This window comes from Anabrus simplex, chromosome 2, assembly GCF_040414725.1.
Source record: "Anabrus simplex isolate iqAnaSimp1 chromosome 2, ASM4041472v1, whole genome shotgun sequence".
Taxonomy (NCBI): domain Eukaryota; kingdom Metazoa; phylum Arthropoda; class Insecta; order Orthoptera; family Tettigoniidae; genus Anabrus; species Anabrus simplex.
Genome location: NC_090266.1, coordinates 1,025,270,057 through 1,025,292,308, shown reverse-complemented (window position 1 = coordinate 1,025,292,308; position 22,252 = coordinate 1,025,270,057). Strand labels below are relative to the sequence as shown.

General features: G+C 36.7%; 2 protein-coding genes across 5 annotated transcripts in view; one reads left to right on the top strand and one right to left on the bottom strand.

The window, feature by feature from the left end:
- The window catches only part of Cpr (Cytochrome P450 reductase), a 576,566-nt gene that overhangs the window by 73,824 nt on the left and 480,490 nt on the right, over positions 1-22,252 (bottom strand). For all 4 annotated transcript variants that reach the window (XM_067141922.2, XM_067141924.2, XM_067141923.2 and 1 more), the window contains 3 exons: positions 19,708-19,815; positions 12,581-12,714; positions 7,838-8,035 (listed from right to left, as the gene is read on the bottom strand). In XM_067141922.2, the coding sequence (XP_066998023.1) occupies positions 7,838-8,035; positions 12,581-12,714; positions 19,708-19,815 (440 nt within the window). The remainder of the gene's footprint in view (positions 1-7,837; positions 8,036-12,580; positions 12,715-19,707; positions 19,816-22,252) is intronic.
- Positions 1-22,252, top strand: part of LOC136864651 (lymphocyte antigen 75) — a 350,542-nt gene that overhangs the window by 286,769 nt on the left and 41,521 nt on the right. The window lies entirely within an intron of this gene.

Here is a 22,252-nt window from a genome sequence, read left to right as displayed (position 1 = left end):
CATATTAACTTATTTGCCATTTGTTGGTCATGCTTCCTGTCGTTCGCATTACCTTCCCAATTGACATTTGGTAAATTGAGATCACCTGCTACGATTACGTTCCTTTCCTTATCGTTTCCCACATAGCTGATTATCTTATCAAATAATTCTGAATCAGCATCTGTGCTACCCTTTCCTGGTCTGTACACTCCAAAGACATCAAGTTGTCTATTATCTTTAGAAATGAGCCTTACCCCTAGAATTTCATGCTTGTCATCTTTAACTTTCTCGTAGCTTACAAATTCTTCTTTCACGAAGATGAATACTCCCCCTCCTACCATTCCTATCCTATCTCTATGATACACCCTCCAGTTCCGTGAGAAAATTTCTGCATCCATTATTTTTCAGCCATGATTCAACTCCTATTAAAACATCTGGTAAGTATACAGTATATCTATTAAATTACTTAATTCTATTCCTTTCTTTACAACACTTCTACAGTTCAACACTAGCATTTTTATGTCATCCCTACTTGACTTCCAGATTTCTGTACCCTTATCACCACTCCCTAGACCACCCTGTTTCCCTGAATGTACCTCCCTACAACCCTTCCAAACAAATTTCCCAACTTATATGTACCACTGTGGTTTAAGTGAAGGCCATCTGAGCACAGATCCCTATCTCCTACCCACCCATTAGAATCTAGAAATTTCACTCCCAGTTTCCCACATACCCACTCCATAGTCTCATTTAAATCCCCAATCACCTTCCAGTCAGTAGGGCCTATCCCTTCTACACAGTATTCCACTGATAACAATCTCCGCTTCCTTAAACTTCATCCGTGCTGCATTTACCAGATCCCACACATCCCCAACTATGCTGGTACTTATACCTGCTTGTCTTACGTTGTTAGTACCAACGTGAAACACTACCACCTTCTCCTTTCCCTCCTCCTTCTCTTTTACTTTCCTCAACATCTGCCTTAACCTAATTCCTGGATAACACTCTACACTGGTACCCTTTCCTCCACACACTTTCTCGACATGTCTAACGATAGAATCCCCCATGACCAGAGCCTCAACCCTACCCACCTCATTTGATCCCCACCCCTCCTGGTCAGTCTTATCTTTCCTGACAGCTGCAGAAGCTACTTCCTCCTCGCTTTTCTCCTACCCATTACCCTGTTCCACCTGTCTTTTCCTATCCCTTTCCTACCTCTTCCCTTTCTCCTACTTCCAAACTTCTCGGCAACAGTTCCCTGTTCCTCATCTTTCCTCGGTTGTTCTACCTGCAGTGACTCGTACCGATTTCTCATCGACACCTGTCCTGAATTTTGATCCTGAATGGAGCCCTTAGCCTGCAATCTCCTTCCCCTTAAAACATTAGACCACCTGTCTTCCACAATTCCCCCATTTCCTTCCAATCCCTCTATTACACCTACTGTATCCTGTACATTGTTTGGAGGCCTACTTTCCTTCCTGTCCTCTGAGAGAATCCTAATTATCTCCCTCAAGCTCTCCAACTCCTCCCTCATACTCCTTAATGCCTGGCCACACCCACAGTTCCTACACTCGCACTGCTTAGCCATTTTTACTAAATAAGAAAAGGAAAAATAAGATAACTTATTCTGTGCAAAATAAAAATGAAAGGAAAGAAATATTGTCTAGGTTAGTTTACAAAGAACACATGACAGCAAGTTATTTAATATAGGCTACTACTACACTACAATACTACTTAATTGTACTATTTTTATTCCTACAACACGGTAACACGATGAAAATTGCTGTTAATTACTGGAAACAGAGAATAATACACAAGAATTACACAATTCTTAACTGCAGTTAAGTCTACCCTAATTACAACAACAGAATTTTAGTAAGAGTTACTACAGTTACCACAGAAATGGTACTATACTATACAAATATTTCACAGTAATAGAATAAACACACTACTTTCTAATAAGATGCTATAATACACTACAATAATTTTAAACTACGTTCAGACGTATGCTAATTACAACAGGTTATTTCCAAGCAAAAACAGAAAAGAAAATTACCATTAAAGATCAGTCAAATATATATATATATATATATATATATATTGAATATGTTAACTTCTAAATTGAGGAGAACCTACAGAACTTCTTCATTTTGGCACCAACACCCCAATAAAAACACTACCAGAGACCATCAATCCCCCTACAATGAAAGAAGTCTACCAAGCGCTGAATAAATTAAAAAACTACAAAGCGCTAGGAGAAGATCAGAACTTTGCTAAAATCTGGAAATATGCAGGACGATCAGCAAACATTGCCCTCCATCAACAACTTGTCTATCTGGATTCAAGAAGAACTACCAGAACACTGGACAACAGCCCTCATCCACCCACTGCACAAAAAGGAGACAAAAGCAACCCTAATAACTGCATGGGAATCTCGGTCCTAGATATAACATACAAAATCCTATCAATAATCATCCTTAATAGGATAAGTTTACAACTTGAGAAAGAACTAGGAGAATATCAAGGTGGTTTCAGACCCTGGAGGAGCTGTCCTGATCGGATCATGAGTCTTAAGTTGATAATGGACTATAAAAGGAGAAGAAACAGAGATATGGTGATAACATATGTAGATTTCAAGAAAGCTTACGATTGTATCCATAGAGAATCCCTGTTTAAAATTTTAAGACACCTTGGACTATACCCCAAATTAATTAACACGATAAAACTGACTCACTAACAGCAAATCAAAATTGAAGTTTAGGGGTGAAATATCAGAGTCATTTGAAATTAAAACTGGACTATGGCAGGGAGATGGGCTCTCACCACTGTTATTTAATTGTGCTCTAGAAATGGTAATGAGGGAATGGATTAGGAAATGTCCCCCAAGAATAAAGATTGGCCGAAGAAACAAAACAAATTGCCTGGGTTTTGATGACCATTTAGCATTACTAGCAATTGACACAAAAGGAGCAAAAACCCAGATATCGAAACTTCAAAACACTGCAAATAAAATTGGCCTCAAAATATCATTTGAAAAAACAGAAATTATGCCCCAAAAACCAACACAACTAAAAGAACTTACCATAAATGGTAATAAAATCAAAATAGTAACTCAATTTAAATCTCTTTGTGAAATTAATAACACATAATGGAAATGAAAAAATCTCAATCCAAACAAGAACAAATAGATTAGTTAGCTAAAGCACAAATTTGATATGGGACATCTACAAAAAAGAAATGTCTATCAACAAATGCAAAAATAAAACACTACAACACAGTTATAAAACCAGAAGCTACATATGCAGCAGAAACACTTTTTCAGAAAATTGAAAGGAGGATTGGAAGATCCTGCATCAACAAACAATACCAGTAAGATGGACAGTGGTGTGTACAAAGAGCTAGAACCCATTACAGATACTATGCGTAAGAGAAGACTGGGATTCTTTGGACATATCATGAGGATGCAGGATTCGAGACTTCTGAAACAACTAATACAACACAATCTCGTCTCAAAAAACCATGACAGGATGTCAATGGATCTGAGAAGTTAGAGAGAATCTGAAGGAAATAGACCTTACAACAGAAGACACTAAAAATAAGACAAAATTGAATACAAAACTCAAGAATACAAACCACCACAAACCCACAACACGCACATTTTCAACCAAGGGAAAGACACAAAGATCGAAGCGTCTGAAGAAGTACTGGGAGAACTGCAAATCCCGAACAATGCCTTCAAAGAGACCTGAACGATGGACTGACTGAAGTGATCCTATGTGGTGATAAAAGAAGAAGAAGAAGAAGAAGAAGAAGAAAAAAATTTCTCTCTTGTATCTTGGTAATGCATTTCATTCTTGTAAAATAAATCTATAATCTTGGCATCATTGCCACTACATCTACTTCGTGATTAGGGGTATGAATAGGACTAGAAATCAATCTTCTATCCTTCTCTGTTTATAACACAGAACAAAATATAAATTTTACCTTTTTTAGCAATTTGTTAATAAATTTAGTTATATTTTGCACATAATTGGGGGGTCGCAAAACAGGACTCAAATATTATTAGTTTTCTATAAAAATATATAAAACTTATAAGAATATTGTAAAAACTGAAACGGTGCTATCCAATTATGCGCAAGAATTCTTCTATTAAAGGAGCTTTTTTATATAGTTAAATAATCTTAAGGGATCTGTTTTTATTAAAATATCATTCGTTTTTATATATTATATAGTTAATAAATGTTTTTGTTAATAAATCTGTAAATTAATATTACCTAAAGATATAGCTCCTAGGAGTTCCGATGTAGAAATGTATATAATTAAAGATAAGATAGAAGATAAATTATGGTTATTGTTTTTTTTTTTAATATCGCACAGACACAGATAGGTCTTATGGCGATGATGGGGCAGGAAAGGCCTAGGAATGGGAAGGAAGCAGCCATGGCCTTAATTTGCCTGGTGTGAAAATGGCAAAGCACAGAAAACCATCTTCAGCTCTTGTAAAAATATATATATATCTTTATTAATAATTTGTTTAACACCTTTAATTGTTTGTACATTAGAATCTAATAAATATTGTATTTTTACTTTAACTCCATGCCCTGCTAAATTAAATTTAGAAGATCTAGATCTTAAAATACTATTAAAACCACCGCATGCTTCCTTTTTTTAATTTTTTTAAAGAAATTTGCTTTTTCATTTTTCCTTCGCAATCTATAAAATCTGTTATTTTTACAACCATAATATTATTGCAAAAAGCTTCTGTATGGTTTAAATTCTTGTAATATTCGTTCTTCATTTGCATAATTAATATCTCCAATATTTGTAATAAGATCCAAGTTATTCAAATTTTCTGTTAGTAACCATAATCCAAATCTTTTGCTGGTTGGTTTCATTTTATTTCCAAGTAATTCTGTTATAGAGTAATTATTTGTAGTAGCACTAATTGTTTTCTCTCCTCCCATTTATTAAGAGATAAGAAAGTAGCTGGAAATATTTTTAGAAATTTTTATTAACTTGTATTTTAAGAAATCTGGAAAAAAGAGAGGTAGCCGAAACATAGTAGCAGAAAGTAAAGTAAGGTGCTTTTTTTTATCTATATGACAGCGATAGTTATAGCATACCTACCAACTTTCAACAAGAGAAATCTGAAAGATCCTAAAGTGGAAAATTTTTAACAACACACGCATGTGTCGCGAAGTCTTGAGACATAATGAAAAAGGACGGCAAGGGGGTAGATTATAAACAATACTAATACAAGTCAAATACATGTTATGATCACCCCTGAAATTAAATACACAAAGTTACACCTTGATGAGTGCTCATCCGTTTCCGCTTAACACTGGGAACACTTTCCGTGATCGTATAAAACAAGGAAATTAAGCAGAAAATGCCTCCCTAAATGACTGATAATATTGTTTCTTAGTTGAACACATTACGAACACCACTACAAATCCTAAATTGCTAATAAATTTGTCACATAATTCCATGAGTTTCAGAACTATTCCCAATATTACTTACATCCACACACAAACAAAGCCTTTCACAGCTGCCATGAAGCACGACGCAGTTACTAAAGTCGTTACATTTTTTTTTTTTTTTGCTAGGGGCTTTATGTCGCACCGACACAGATAGGTCTTATGGTGACGATGGGATAGGAAAGGACAAGGAGTTGGAAGGAAGCAGCCGTGGCCTTAATTAAGGTACAGCCCCAGCATTTGCCTGGTGTGAAAATGGGAAACCACGGAAAACCATTTTCAGGACTGCCGATAGTGGGATTCGAACCTACTATCTCCTGGATACAAGCTCACAAGTTATAAATCTCATTTTTCAACCGTATTGGAGTTCAGACAAGCTCACAGCCGCGCGCCTCTACGCGCGCGGCCAACTCGCCCGGTCGTTACATATAAATTCACAGCCTGCTAATTTTCACAGATTTCTTTTCTTCAAAATCACAGCCTGCTACTTGTTTGGGAACATCTCAATGAATGAAGTAGCAGTTGAGTTCGAACAGGTGACAAAAGCATGGTGATTTTCGATACATTTACCAGTCGAATTTCGAACACTGCATCTCATATTACCAGCTACTATTAAAAGTCAAACAAATCCGATTTGACCGCAGAAATTGAAACTAAGTGCAGATATTCAAAATCCGTACAATAACTTTCATCCATACAACATTCAAAATCCATACATTTTATGGAAAAACCAGAATACTTGGCAGGTATGCAATAGTGATAGCAACTAATCTTTTTAAATAGTTTTTTCTGGGCTTTTTAGTCCTATTTTGTTGTAAATGGGTACGTTCAGTGTAATTTCCACTTTTCTATAAAATTAACCTTTGACTGTTTTACTTAAAAATGTGTAATTTTGGGGGAAAACAGGCAATTTTTGGGGGGATGTTTGGAATTTAGTAAAAGTGGAAATACCCTGAACATACCCATACACTACTAATGTTAAAAACACTTCCCCAATGGTTGAAGGCAATGTACGGTATAATATAACAGAAGTTAAGACAAATGTAGAAACAAAGGGAGATGTTAAATGTAAAATGACATATTTCGTTCAATGAAGAGGACATCCTCAGAATCCTCAAAAGACCATCAAAAATAAAACATCACATTGGAAAACTATACACAAGTGTTATATTCAGATATGTTTATAAATTGTAAATTTGTTAATGAATTTAAAAAGGAAACAGGTTGAATGGTTGTAAGTTATGAATGAGCTAGTGTGTACTGTAGGTTGTTGGGGTACTCTGTTTATTCTGCAGCTCTTTTAACATGTCCTCTTATAGCACCTCATTTAATACCACTTGGGAGGGTTTGTTATACAACGTAACATCTACATATGGTCTTACAGAAAATCTGAAGCATAGTGGTTGCAGCATTTTTTTCTACATATGGTCTTACAGAAAATCTGAAGCATATTGGTTGCAGCATTTTTATTACTTGTCTATGCAGGTAGATGGAAGAAAGCAAGTCTTGGATTCCTGGGAAAGTAATGTACTGCACACAGGGATATTCCAAACAGAATTTTTAAGTCAGTCACTTTGAAAGCCAGCAAGTAACTTGAAATGTTTTAACCTTCAGAGTCTAACTGAGGCAACTTACAGCCTCTGTGGATCAGTGGTAGAGTGTCGGCCTCCGGGATCCCAAGACAGCGGGTTCAAACCTGGCAGAGGTAGTCGAATTTTTGAAGGGCAGAAAAAAATCCATTTGACACTCCATGTTGTATGATGTCAGCTTGTGAAATTTGGTGTTTACCCGACAAAATTCATTAAAATCTCAGCCACAGACGCCAAGAGAGATACTGTTTACTCTGTCTGCCATCCAGTAAGCCTAGAGTAAAACGGAACATCAAAATTGACGAGCAGACAGCCAGATGGCATCAAATTGAAATGTCTACACATAGTAGCTGCGGCCATATTATTATTATTATTATTATTATTATTACTATTATTAACAACTTACAGCATAATTCACTTGCTATGGTTGACCTCCCTATTTCCTATAGCTTGTTGATTACACCCATTGTCAAGTGAATTACAGATATAACCCTATGGTAACCTGCAGAAGGACAGATTAATACCTGTGACTTGGATTATAAAAGATGCACCCATTGCTCTTCCCAAGAACACAAACTGTGATATCATTATCATTCTCAATATGAAATTAAGAAAACTGTAGAGTTTAACAAGGTATGTCTGTGGGGATTTTTTTTCTCCACTAATGTAAACTGGGCTGTTTTTCTGTTCTAAATTTATTTGAATAAATGAGTAAACTGTCAGTGTCTGAAGCCATGTTTTGTCACAGAAGAAAAAAATTCTGTAAGGAAATAAAATGTGTGTATTGGTTACCTTGGGAGAAGATGAAATTGAATAATAACGAGCCTGAAGACGGGGCAGCAATTCACAGAGGTGATCCAAAGCTGGCTTACAAGATGGCAAATCTTCTAATATGTGGACAATGTTACGATTGTCCTGGATAATCCACTGATTGTAGAGCTGCTTGCCCTCTGGTGTAGTACTGGCCATCGAACGTAACTTCTCTTGTTCCTGCAAAGTTTGATACATATTTTAATACAGACATCAATATTACCAAATAAAAGGTCAAACACGGTGGGTTCAAATCCTGCCATAAGCCATCCTTGAAAAAAAAAATCTCTCTCTCTCTCTCTCTCTCTCTCTCTCTCTCTCTCTTTCTCCCCCCCCCTCAATTTCATCAATTCCATTTGAGGTAAATGCTAGATGGTTTGTTTTACAAGACCAGAAGCCTAGTTATATTTCCTTTTCTATACTAGAGGTTTCATAGTGTACTAATACGCTTAAGTTTTCAGCAATGCTGGGATGAAAAGGGGCTAGGAGTGAGAAGGGAGTGGCCATGACCTTAATTAATTAAGATACAGCCTTGGTATTTGCCTAACAGTGTAGGTGACCAGATATCCTTTTCTTAACAAGAATGTTCTTGATTTTAGCCTCTGATCATAGCATGACTTCGTTATTGTATTTTCAGACATGGTTTGTTATATTTTGAACATGAAAACATTCATGCTACGAATATTATCTACCTTTATGAAAGCAGTCTTTTTGCAAAAAGTCAGAAATGTTGAACCTATTGGTAGCACTGCTACATCAAGTGCATATGCCAATGCCAGTATGTTGTTTTATTATTATTATTATTATTATTATTATTATTATTATTATTATTATTATTATTATTATTATTATTATCACTCTTTGAAATTGCAGGAGCTGTTGTAAGCCCATTAGCCAATGGCACGGCTCCATCATTCTTGGTGCACTATCTGAAGACTCGGAAAATCTCATAATCATCACTTTCACTGTCCGACTCGTTGGCTGAATGGTCAGCGTACTGGCCTTCAGTTCAGAGGGTCCCGGGTTCGATTCCCGGCCGGGTCGGGGATTTTAACCTTCATTGGTTAATTCCAATGGCCCGGGGGCTGGGTGTTTGTGTTGTCCCCAACATCCCTGCAACTCACACACCACACATAACACTATCCTCAACCACAATAACACGCAGTTACCTACAAATGGCAGATGCCGCCCACCCTCAATGGAGGGTCTGCCTTACAAGGGCTGCACTCGGCTAGAAATAGCCACACGAAATTATTATTATTATCACTTTCACTAAAATTAGAGTCGCTTACATCTTCGAAGCGATCCAAAATTTCCTTGATTTCTTCTCCCGAAATAGGCCTACGTGATGAGATGCCTTGTTGTGATAAATGTACTATTTACAACTTTACTACGACCTAAATAAATTGCTAAGTAACTATAACTACAGTAGAAATAATAATAAACTTAATATATTACGATAAATAACTCAAATTCATCAATTAGAATGTACAATTATTGAAAACAAATCACAACAGGCGGACATAAAGAGGCTGCCATATTGGATCATAGACGTCAAGCGCTCACAGACCATACACTCACAATGGACGATTAAACTAGCAAAAAAGAAGCTATATCAGTGCCATCTGATAATATAAGAAGGAATTACAAACATCCTACCTTCTTACTATTTGATTTGTGGCGCAATTAGCACCTTACTGCATAACTACACCACTTATAAGAGGGTGCCAATCAAATCGGCATCCTGGCATTTTTCGTACAGAATGTAAGTGCCGATGCATCAGCATCTTGGCACTGTAAGAGTTAAAGATCAATAATCACTCCTTTGGCTCCATTTCATTCAAAGACAGCTCAAAATATTATTACATGCCAGCCCTGAGGTAGTCCCTTTCGGTACTTCCTGGAAGGGGCTAGTGAGTCAGACGACCGGGGATATTCCAGTCGACCTTTCCATGTGTGTTCTCGTCGGCTGGCATGCCTGAGTTTCTGGGAGATGCAACGAGAATGTTCCGTCTCCAGCCACAGTGCGAATATTATGGTTCACATCACCCGAGCTATAAAAAAGGAGGCTAGCAGCGGACATTTGGTCAGTGTTGGACTCCCTGGTAGAGTCAGTGTCAGTGTGAGACCAAGTGTGTTGGGCTTCAGTGGCTGGGCTGAGGGCGACGGAGGTGTTGGCTGTCGCTGATGTACCACTGAGGTCTGAACGAGGAGTCGTGGTTGTTGTGTCAGAGCGTCCAGTGAGTAGCTGTACTGAAGATGGTGTATGGACAGAGGACTGTACTGCCTTGGAGTACTATGTGTGTACTTCTGTGGACTGAGGACTGCCGTGAGTCAGCGATTGAAGCAGCTAGCCTGCCTGTAATTGGATCTGTGTTAATATTTGCTGTTGCGAGTATTGTCCTGCTGTTGAACACTGTTGAACTGTTGCTGTTTAGTTGTCCACTGCATGTGACTGTGTGAATTACTGGACTGTCTCTGGAGTCGAACCAAGGAATAGTCATCGTGTGTTGTGTAACCAGTAGCACTGTGTTCAAACCTAGCTGTCTGCACGCAGTTGCTGTGTACTGAAGGGGACTGGACTTAGAGAAGTGAAAGCAAAGCGAGCTCGTGAATAGGATTAAAACCTTCTCAGGTAGTATTGAACAGAGACTTGTAAAAAGACAGTAATTATGAGTGTGTCATTCATTGTTGTAGAGAATTGTGTGCGCGTGTGCGCATTTATTGGTCATCCTGAAATGGAGTATAGAACAGGCGCTGTTTTATTCATAACAATATACTCAGGTAACAATAATGGTAATAGAAAAAGAAAATAGTTTGGTATATGAAGTGGTAAAAGAACTGGAATTGCTCAGAGAGAAAATTACAAGTAGGAAAGCTGCGAACTTTTAAACATTTGAAATGTTTTAGATTATTTCAAAACTGAAAGATGAGGGCATCTTTGATGAAAAAATTCTTTAACCACTGTAAAGTTATTTTATTATACTTTCCTTGAATATTTAAGTAAATGAACACCCCATTTCCAATCATTAAAAGCATTTCATTGGATTATGTTGCATACTCTACCAACTTGGGCTGAAGTTCAAAGCGGCCTAAAAACAATCAGTGATGATGAGAGCAAAATATTAAATATCATTGATAAAGATGAGTTTTTTTATGAAGTCAGTCATGTAAATTAATGTTGTGAAATCCAGGAAAGAAGAATGGAAAAACACAAATGCTGAAGTGGACACAAAGTGGTGTAACATTTTTAAGGCGTTCTAAGAAAACCACTACAAAAATTTACTGTCCTTTTTTGAAATTTGTTATGGCATTCCCAGGGATAAATGCAGCTGTGAAGATAATTTTTTCTCACATAATTTCTTTGTGGTCAGACGAAAAGGAGAATTTAACCATCAAGATTGTAAAAGTAATGATTGTGATCAAGACCTTCTTTGATATTTCATGTATTGACTTTCATGAGAGAATTCTGAAAGAAAAAGAATTTTTGGAGAACATGATAACTTCACATAAATATAATGATAATTTTGATACTATGTAACTGTAATCATAAACACTGTCGTCCTGTAGTTAACTTATGTTCAAAATAATTATGTTATTCCACTTTCATGTAGATTGAGCCAAAAGTGTCCCATTTTTGTCCCATTGACACATTATCAGTGTTTTCTCAGTGTTGTTACCACATAGACAACTCGTTCGGTAGAAAGAGTAACACTAGTATAGACACTACAACACAAAATTAGAGAGAGATATTGAGACAAGCTCCTAAACTTCCTCTTATCTCTGCACTAGACACAAGAACGATGAGGCCTCTAGTTTTGCAGGGAGTTACTTGTTAAAACTGGGAATGTCTGCTGAAGTCGGCTGTAGAGAGCTATAAGACAGCCACTAGTCATACTTAATTTTACTTACAATTGGCTTAACGTCATGCCGACACAGATAGGTCTTACGGTGACGATGGGATAGGAAAGGCTTAGGAGTGGGAAGGAAGCGGTCGTGGCCTTACGGTATTGCGAGAGCATTTGCCTGGTGTGAAAACAGGGTCTGAACCCACTATCTCCCAGATGCAAGCTCACAGGTGCGTGCCCCGAAACGCATAGCCAACTCGTACGGTATACTTCATTGTTACCTCATCAAATGTTGTTCCAAAATGTTATCATTCCTCTACGTATTTTATAGTCTGACTCGTTGGCTGAATGGTCAGCGTCCTGGCCTTCAGTTCAGAGGGTCCTGGTTTCGATTCCCGGCCGGGTCGGGGATTTTAACCTTCATTGGTTAATTCCAATGGCCCGGGGACTGGGTGTTTGTGCTGTCCCCAACATCCCTGCAACTCACACACCACACATAACTCTATCCTCCACCACAATAACACGCAGTTACTTACACATGGCAGATGCCGCCCACCCTCATTGGAGTGTCTGCCTTAAAGGGCTGCACTCGGCTAGAAATAGCCACACGAAATTATTATTATTATTATTATTATTATTATTATTATTATTATTATTATTATTATTATTATTATTATTATACATATTTTATAAATAAATTACCAAATTCATGTCAAGAATGCTCTTAGTAAAATTTTACAGTAGCATAATAATAATAATAATAATAATAATAATAATAATAATAATAATAGTGTGTGGTTTTTGGAAAGTTTTAAAAGAGGTATGGAGAGAACATCAAGTATAAAGAAAGATTTTTTTTTTTTACATTCTCAGTTACCTTGGGATCCTTTGTGTACTCTATTAATTCTTTCAAGATGTGTGTCCGGGGATTTGATGTGATATCCACATAGTGCGAAAGTGCTGTTCGGTATGAACATGGACATGGAAAGGGGTGCTTCTTGCTTGAATCCTCTGTGAACAAAACAGAAGAAGAATCATCAAAGAGACATACAGTATAATACAAGCATATACTTAAGGTTTAATTCAATGTTTCTTTATTCTAAAATATCAAGCTATTTACACACATTGAGAAATGAAAACAATATGCACCTACACAGTACTGCCATAAGTTCTATCATTAAAATCTAAACGCGCTGTAGTATGGTCATTGTGAATGAAGAAGCGTGGGAACGCTGTATGTCATCGTCCACAAGGTCACCTTCACAACTCTGCCAGTAACCGGCTTAGAGTGTGCCAACAGCAGGGAGCAGTAAAAGATGAAGTGGGGAGTGTATAAGAATCTTATCACTGTATTGACATTATTTCTCTGTGAAAAGCGGGCTAAGGAAGTTTTTTCTACACTGAAACCTCTTGGCATCAGTGAACAATTTGTGTTTCGGACAATAGCACGGTTTAAACAAATGGCTGCAACTGTTGATCGCATCAGATCAGGCCGTCCTTGGTGTGTACGCAGAAAAGAAGTTGTGAATGCTGTTCGTGCAAGGATTCAACGCAATCCTTTGCGTAAACAAACAATTTAATCTTGTGAAATGAATATATCTCCATGAACTATGTCACGTATTTTGAAGGACTATTGAAGTGCTGGTGCATATAAAAGATACACACAGATTTACTAACTCAACAATTAAAGGAGATATGCTGGGTTCAATCCCAGGCTTTGTTAACAATGTATAGGAAGAGCCAGTATGGCGACATCCTATTCACAGATGAAAAAATATTCACTGTTTAACCTTTGTTTCTAAGGTTTTAAATTCCTTTGACATCACTTTTATACCCAACTGCATTTATTTGGGGCATGGAACGTCACTCGGGTTCTGAGGGCAGGACGTTACGGGCCACAGAGCACGGCTGTCAAGTTGACTGGTTGCCTTCAGTTGTTTTTTTAGAAAGGTAGTATCTTAATGTAATATTTACTGTTTTATAATCCCAGAATTCAATGGTCGCCTTATTAGAAAGGTAGGCGATGATTTCAGATTAATGACATATATGATATCTTCAAATAATTTTGCGGCTACCGTTAATATCGTTAAGCTATGTATGTTTTAACATCAAATATTTTAAGGCTATTAAGGAAGTGTATGTTTAATAAATTATATTTTAAGTAACCTGATAGTTTTGCTCAAGAATGCGCTACCAAGTTACAGTCCCAGCAGGGCTGTCCAGCATTTTCCATAACCTGTTGTCCGTCTATTCATGTTACCTTTAGTTGTCCTCTTTTATGTGTTTTTGTTTCCTTTCCTTGTTTATTATTATTTTATTGTTTTTATGTGTATAATGATACCACATGGTAATATAATATGAAAATAAAGCGGAAATTCACGAAGAGAAACTGGGTCAAATATCTGTCTCTAGGATGAGGAATTAGAGTTTGTAATAATTCACCAAGAAAGATGTTTTGATAAATTTCCATGTTCTTTGAAATCATTTACTAAAAGACAAGGTGAACAATGTTTTGTTTTGTTTTTTTTGCTAGTGGCTTTACGTCACACCGACACAGATAGGTCTTATGGCTATGATGGGATAGAAAACACCTAGGAGTTGGAAGGAAGTGGCTGTGGCCTTAATTAATTTGCGTGGCGTGAAAATGGGAAACCAAGGAAAACCATCTTCAGGGCAGCCGACAGTGGGATTTGAACCCACTATCTCCCGGATGCAAGCTCTCAGCTGCGTGCCCCTAACCACACGGCCAACTCGCCCAGTAGGTAAACAATTAATAGGGAACCTGCTATCTGGGCTAAAGCCTTAAATGCAGATCAGTGGTGACCAATGTATTAATAGCATGATGTTTATAAATCATATGGATGACAAGATTTCATATTGCAAAAACTGTTCAGTTTCCATTATAAATATTACAGACATAGCAAGCTGTGGATTTGTTTTGTGCTCTTGATTCAATGAGGTAATAGTACTGTTCTGAACTAATATACAGTATAGAGCACCTTTTATCCTTTCTCAGCCCACACCTCTAATCAGAACATAGGTGCATTGTGCGCAGAATAGCTGACCATGTTCTTTCCGTAACAAGTACAGAATTATATTTTGGGATTTAATTTTTATTTTCTATTGTTATTAACAAATTGACTGCCTAACAATTATTGCAAAATAAAACTGAATTATACAAAAATTCAGGAAGTCATTATTTTTGACAGAAATAATGTAGACCATTATTTAAGTTTAAAATATTACACTTAAACTTATTCTGAAGGCTTTAAACAGCTATAAATCTTGAACTATATGGGAAAGATACATAATTAATTTCATAAATTTTCTGTAAGTATTATAAGGGCATAAACAATTCTGAAAAAAATACAATGTATAACAGCACGGGCATGGAATGTGGGACTGTAAGTTAAATTCTAGGCTGACATTTTCAGTCGATCGTTTCATGATTCATACTGACTGACGTGTCCGGCTTCCTCTAATGAAATACAGAAGTATCCTTGATGTGTCAGCATTGTTGCTAAAATTACAAGCTGATAATCACCGATTCAGACTCGCAGACTGCGCGTGTGATCGAAAGTTAAAGATTGTAGGTTTGTTTGTTTGTTTATGTTTTATTAGTGTGCTTTGCACATTATATGGTGCAGTCTATTATACATGTACCCAATTTATGGAATTAATCCCTAAATTCATAAGCTGATTTTATGCTGAGTAAAGCAGCCATATTACTTAGTTTATATTGTTTGGCTATGATTGCATTTCGTGTAGTTTCATGCTACTATAGTTTTATTATACTACATTAAGTTACCAGTATCCATGCAGCGCTCGCATGAGCTAATGTTAGACTGCAGTGCTCCTATTTATGAATGTGTCATGTGTTTCTCATTTATAGTAAATGACTGATTTAGGTTAAGTTGATATTGTTTACTTTTTTTGTTATATTAACACGTTGGAATGCGGATGGAACATGCATTAACAGTTCATGAAGCTCTGTCCGCAGATATTTCGTAAAACGCTGACAACTTCATGCATGATATGAGCGAAGAAGTCAGCAACGAGGGATAAGACTTGTGTGCCATGTCCCTATCATGGTAAATATTATGTAAGATTAACACCCACATAAGTCACTCTCACCCTGATCCACAGACAAAATAGTGCAGAGGCAACCCAGTACTAGTCATTGCCCTCCTCCACAAGAACAGGTTTCAGATAAACAGTGAGAATCCACCACTCAAATCCCTAGTCCAATAGCATTGCCTGCATCTGGTCCTATCGACTAATGTAAGGAAGTACATCAGTGGAATGACAGGTTTTCATGTGAAATTCATACAGATAAGTATGAAAACCTAGGTTTCCCTTTAAAATTAATACAAAACAGTATGACAACTTCAATAAGAGGTTTTCAGAATTTTTTAGCTACTGCTATTGATCTTTTTTTTATTTTTATTTTTTATGCTATTTGTTAGGGGTTCGACCTATGTAGATCTTTTGCCCCTACTGGCACCATATGTGAGGAAACTGCGTGGGAATCGAACCCAGGGCCACCGGGTGACAGGCGGACGCGTTGCCTCCTACACCGCGGGGCCGGACCTGCTATTGATCTACTTTCTAGTCCTAAACATCCTGCAAAAATGTACTTTGAGACTATGAAAGCTAAAAGAGATGTCCAACTTCAAAGAACTTATAAGCAGCAGTCGAACCTTCAGAGAACTACAAACAAGGTCCAAGGGAAGTGATGTAATACATATCGCTACCAGGGAACCCAACATCTATATTATAATCAATGAAGGAAAGCCACCAGATATGTATTAAATGATCAGATGTGTCAGGATAAGGTGAATATTCAAGACGTTGGTGAACATTTCTTCTCTACTGTACGTTCCCTGTGCCCAAGAACTGCCAACCACAAGACATTGAAGAGATGATGACCAACAGCAAATGATTAACTCAAGGCAGTGTATTTGACAAAACCATACATAAGGACAAAATAATCATAGCAATGAAAAGAATAGCAGAGAACACATCAGCTGAACCAGACAGAGTTCTAACTAGAACAATAAAGGACAACATAGTATGAGCTATCATAGCTAAAATTGCTATTGTTATATTGAAGACTGGGCATGTTCCTCTGCTGTTCACAAAGGCCCCTACCACTTTACTACCGAAGAGCAGATATTTTGAAAATTTGTCCAGCTGGAGACCAATAACAATACACTCAGTCCTTTGGCTTATCATCAAAAAGGTATTTGATACAAGACTGAAAAGTTACATCCAATTCAATGAATGTCAAAGGGCGTTCACTAACTCACCAGGTACTGTCATCAACACTGTTTTACTAAGATCTATTTTAAGTTCAGTAAAACAACAAAAGCTTGACAGTACCTTGATATTTCTGGATATAAGTAAGGCCTTCGATAATACTGGCCACTCTCGCTTGAGGAAAACCAAAGAAAGCTCAGCAATCCCAAGTTAGCTGGAAATATCATATGCAAGCTTCAGAAGAATAATCCCACACAAATCCATTGTAATTTTCATAATACTGAGCCCGTTAAGTTACGCCGTAGTGTTATGCAAGGTTCCCCACTTTCCACGATGTTGTATAATCTTGCCATAGATCATATTGTTCGAGATATTAGCAAAAGATAATTCTCTGATAAGTACAGCTACTTCATGGTGAACAGTCTCCAACTATTAACAATATTAGATTTTGCCAATGATATAGTTATCGGAAACATCAGGATTCTGCTCTCGAACTTACAAAGTTAGCAGTTCTAAGATATCAGGAACTAGGTTTAAAATTAAATTTGAATAAGTTTATACTAATTAATGTGAAGAAAGAAAAACTAATGGAGAGATTCATTACAACTGAGGAAGGAATGGTCATTAAATGCGTTTCTAAAACCTAGTGTGTTAAGTATTTACAAGTAAATTATGCTGATACAATCTTGTTTGATTTGAAGTAAACACTGACACTACTTCAACAAAAGCTCAACTCATTATCATCTTGTCCATGGCTTCATCCAGACCAGACATTCACTATTCTGAATTCTGCAATATGTCCCATGTTAACATACCAGTTCTTGTGTGTTCTCTCAGCACTTCCCAGAAGATGCAGATAAAATAATAAAATGTACATTGAAGGAAATATTATCTCTTCCTACTGATACTCCAGATTCAATGATATATGCCGACAAATGATATAAAGGTCTTGCCGTGTTTCAAGAAAGTTGGGAGGCTGTGCTTCAGCACAAACAGCTGTAATTTATTGCAATAGTTGGGAAACCAATATACTGAACCCACAAGGAACTTGAATTTAAAAATTAGCAACTGCATGAGTAAGCTTAATGTGGACACATAACAATAGTGTTAAAAACAGGGATGGTACATACTACACAAAGAAAATTAGAACTCTATTCAGGGATCAGGAATTTGGGAAGTGATGTCAGGTACAAAGTAAACTGCAGGGAGTTTGCCTTTACAAAGAATTCACTCCTTGCAACTGCTGGATAAAGCATGATGGTGTGTCTAGTTCAGAGTGGAGGGATGCTCTGAAAAAGACATGCAATTTAGTGCCTGTAGCAAGAGCCATACCAGGAAGATCCCATTAAGATACCCGCTATAGAAGATGCGGTGAGACTGAAACATTAGCTCATGTCATGTGTTTGTCCTTTTGATGAAACTCTTAGAACCACCTGTCACCACACCATCAAGTCATTTATTGTGCAGTTCCTCTGAGGCATATGCTTTCAAGTATATGAGGAGGTTCATGGTCTTGCAACAAACGGCGATACAAGGAGAATTTATATGATTGCCATAAAGGGAAAAGCAGACTATATTCCAAACCCCACGATATGATACGAGTCACATCTAACCCATCCAGCTGAAGGTGATGATGAAACGAAACACATATTTGCCTACAGTGTCATATTACACTGCATCCTCATGCAAAAAAGACCAACTAGAGGATATTCAAGTGATGGGTCTTATGATAGGTGCCAAAGGGACGATCCCCAAATACATGGTGGTAATCACGAGAGTCTTAGGGCCTGCACTGATGAACTCATTGACTGGGGGTTAAAAAGCTCTCGGAGGGAGTCTATTATCATTTTGAGATATTGTTTATACTACTTGGAATAAGATCAACTGGCCTCTAGCCAGAATCATACTTTATTTTAAATGTTGTTGAAATTTAATTTCTCAAGTTGGTCTTATAACTTTGTAAACGTTTTTGTAGCTTTTATATTCACTATTTTTTTAGAATTGTTTAAAATGGTAGAACTATTTCCACAAATTGATTTTTTATTAATGCAAGTCCTTTTCAAACTATTTCTTTTTTAATCAATATTCACTGTATTGTGTATTCTTTGTCTTCAGGCAGTATCTAGGTGGAGGATGAATTTAAAATAACAAAAAATTTAAGCCCTAATATTCTGATATATTCATATACTGTATGTGCAAGTAAATCAGGTTTGTAGAGCATGAAATTTTGTTCATATTTTCAAAATCTCATTTTTGTATAAGTATTTTATGTAACTTTGAAACAAAACTATTGGAATATTTCTACAGTATACATGCAAGGTCACTATACATGGCATCAGCTAACTTCTCTGAGGCATCCAGCTATTTTTCAGCAATTACTTACAACACATGATTTTGCTGCAAATGATTACTACCATTTAATTTAGAAAATGTTAGTTGTTCATTCATCCAAGTGATATTGAAATCTGCATGGTCCAACCCAAACAGCTCCCTTCTTAGTGCAATGCTTTTCCAGTAACAATCAACAATATTCCAGTAACTAGTACTTAGAATATTTCCACTGTAACTATGAATCAGTGAAGAAATGAAAAGGAAAGGAGAGGAAATGATTGCATTAATTTGAAAATTTAAAATAATGTCTGTTGTTGATCCAGATTATACAAACTTGTCTTATACTACAAAGCTTACAATATACATGATAAAAAATTAAGCAATACTCAAAATTTAACATCAGAAGATACTTACCGTCTGTATTTGTAAGGGTGAAAATTGTGTCCAAATTCACACTAAGAAGTTCTCCTAGTCTGTTGACAAGTTCTTCATTATTTGTCGGAAATACTGCCAGGTGATCACCTGAAAGAAATATGTACAGTGGTGTTTAAAGTCAAATGTAATCTGCCTTTCACTGGTTTAGCTCAAATTTCCATGCAACATTACTCAATCATTCCAGCTGATGTCTCACTGGGATTTCATCAGGTTGTGCTGCCAAAATGTGTGCTAGCAAGTTACAAACATGTAGAAAATAACAATTCGCAATGTCATTTAATACCATTTAAGGAAATACCGAATTATTTTGAAAGAAGTTGAGGAAAGAATTGGTACAAACAGAACTTTCTGATCAACCAACAGTTGTTGCATGTACAAAGAGATTTTAGAATTCTGATCTGCCAACTTTCCATTTCAATAACTGTTGAGAATTGCATCTATAAACAAAACCAAACAAACTCCAGAGTCCTGCAACCCTGATGGGCCTGAAGATTATGAGGTGACATATTTCCAGTGTGATTGATCCTCTTTGCAGTTATTCTTGGTTTTCAAGGAGGGGACACAGTCTCACTATGAGACAGTTCCTCAATTTTTCCCCACACATGCTGAGTGGACCTTCAACCAGTCCTCAGATCCAAGTAAAAATCCTGAAAATCTATGGGAACTGAATTCAGGGCCTCCGGGTATGACGCAGGCTCGCTACCACGGAACTGGTTGATTCACACCTGTGGACTATTTTACTGAAAATAGGGCTACAAAATAAAGTGGATTTTATGAAAAGGGGAACAAAATGAATAAGCATTTATAAGTCTCACCAACTCAGATAGTCCAAATAAGCAAGGCTTATTAGCATTAAATATATATATATTGACAACATTTACCTGGACATCCCTAGTACATCCTTTTGCATGTTTGAAACAACATACTATCCAATCCCCCTATTGCTACTTTTTATCCCATATGCTACTCCCTACAATCATTCCTGATACCGGTACTTTAATAACTAACCATTTGCTGAAGTTCATGGATTAAATAAAATTTCTCTTCCAGTAGCCATTACCTTAAAAAGAAGTTCACCAGAACACTGAGAAATTAGCCAGATATTAACTTATATCTAGTAGAATAATGTAAACCATAACTGCAAACTGTGTTCATTATCTCCCATGAACTATCTTGAATTATGTTGGCTTCCTTGGGCATTTTCAAAAAAAACAACCACATCCACCCTCACCTCCTGCCAATTTTAAACTTAAGTAAGCTGATAGGAGAACCTTGGAGCTTATCTATACTATTGATAAAAATGAGATGGTGTTTGTTGGTTCTGATTGATCAATTGACCATATTGTGCATAGCACTTATGAACTACTGCAATCACTCTACAAGTAAAGCTTCAATTCTTTCCTCAAGAATTTGTAAACCATTTCTATTCCATCAAATAGTACCTTCCTTGAAATCTAGAGCAATTTTATTTTTCGGGACAGGCATTTATTTCCTGCATCCCTACGGTGCTTCATTTCCAACTTTATTTCACCATCATGAACCCCACCACGGATGACAGCAGGAATCAACTGCCAAACTGGGCAAGTAAACAACAAACAAGGAAATAAAATTGAAGTTGAACCATTACTTCCGACTAGGAAAATAGGTGTACTAATACTTAATTTTTCTGTGGAAATTTTTAAACTTGAAGAATTAAAATGTATCCTTAATATTACCTTGAATGCTATTACCTTTGAATCTTGATCACTCACAATAATAGAAGCAGATGTGAAGTAAAAGGAAGAGTAGCAACGGCAAAGAAAACTTTTCAATATAAGAAACAACTTCCGACCAACAAGCATATAATTATAGAAACATGGAAGATCTTTTGTTTGTATTGGTTTTCTATATGGGAGTGAAGGCTGGACATCAAAAAATCAAGAGAGGGAAAGGTCAGAAGCAGCAGAAATGTGGATATGTATGAGACTTAAATCAGACAAGCTGGACACACATACAAAGTAATAATGAAGAAATGAAAGAGGTAAATGAAAACCAGAGTCTCATTTAGCATTATTGTGAGAAAGAAAGCAAAGTACCTTGGCCACATCCTTTGCAACATGTTTGAAGGAAGAGTTGATGGGAAGAGAGAAAGGGGATGAGCAAAAGAGTCTTGCTTATTATACTTACGGATTAACATGAACTTCAAGTGTTATACAGAGTTAGACTAGCTCAGGACAGAATCCTATGGCTACAGCAACAAGGCCTGGTCTTTAGAGCATAATGAGTACAATTAACTTAGTACAATTATTATTAGGAATATATTTTTCCCCTTTCAGTACAACAGCATTCCAAAAATGAAACAAAATTGCAGTTTGGCTTTAATTCAAATTTTTTCTTTCTTATATTGTTGCACCATCTGTTGTAACAATACAGGCATAAACTGTACCTAGTATGGAACATAGAACAGAGTGCTGCCTCCATGAGTAGCCCTGGAATGATTGAAGATTTTGCTCGATAATGTGAAGAGGCTGCTACAGTCTGATCA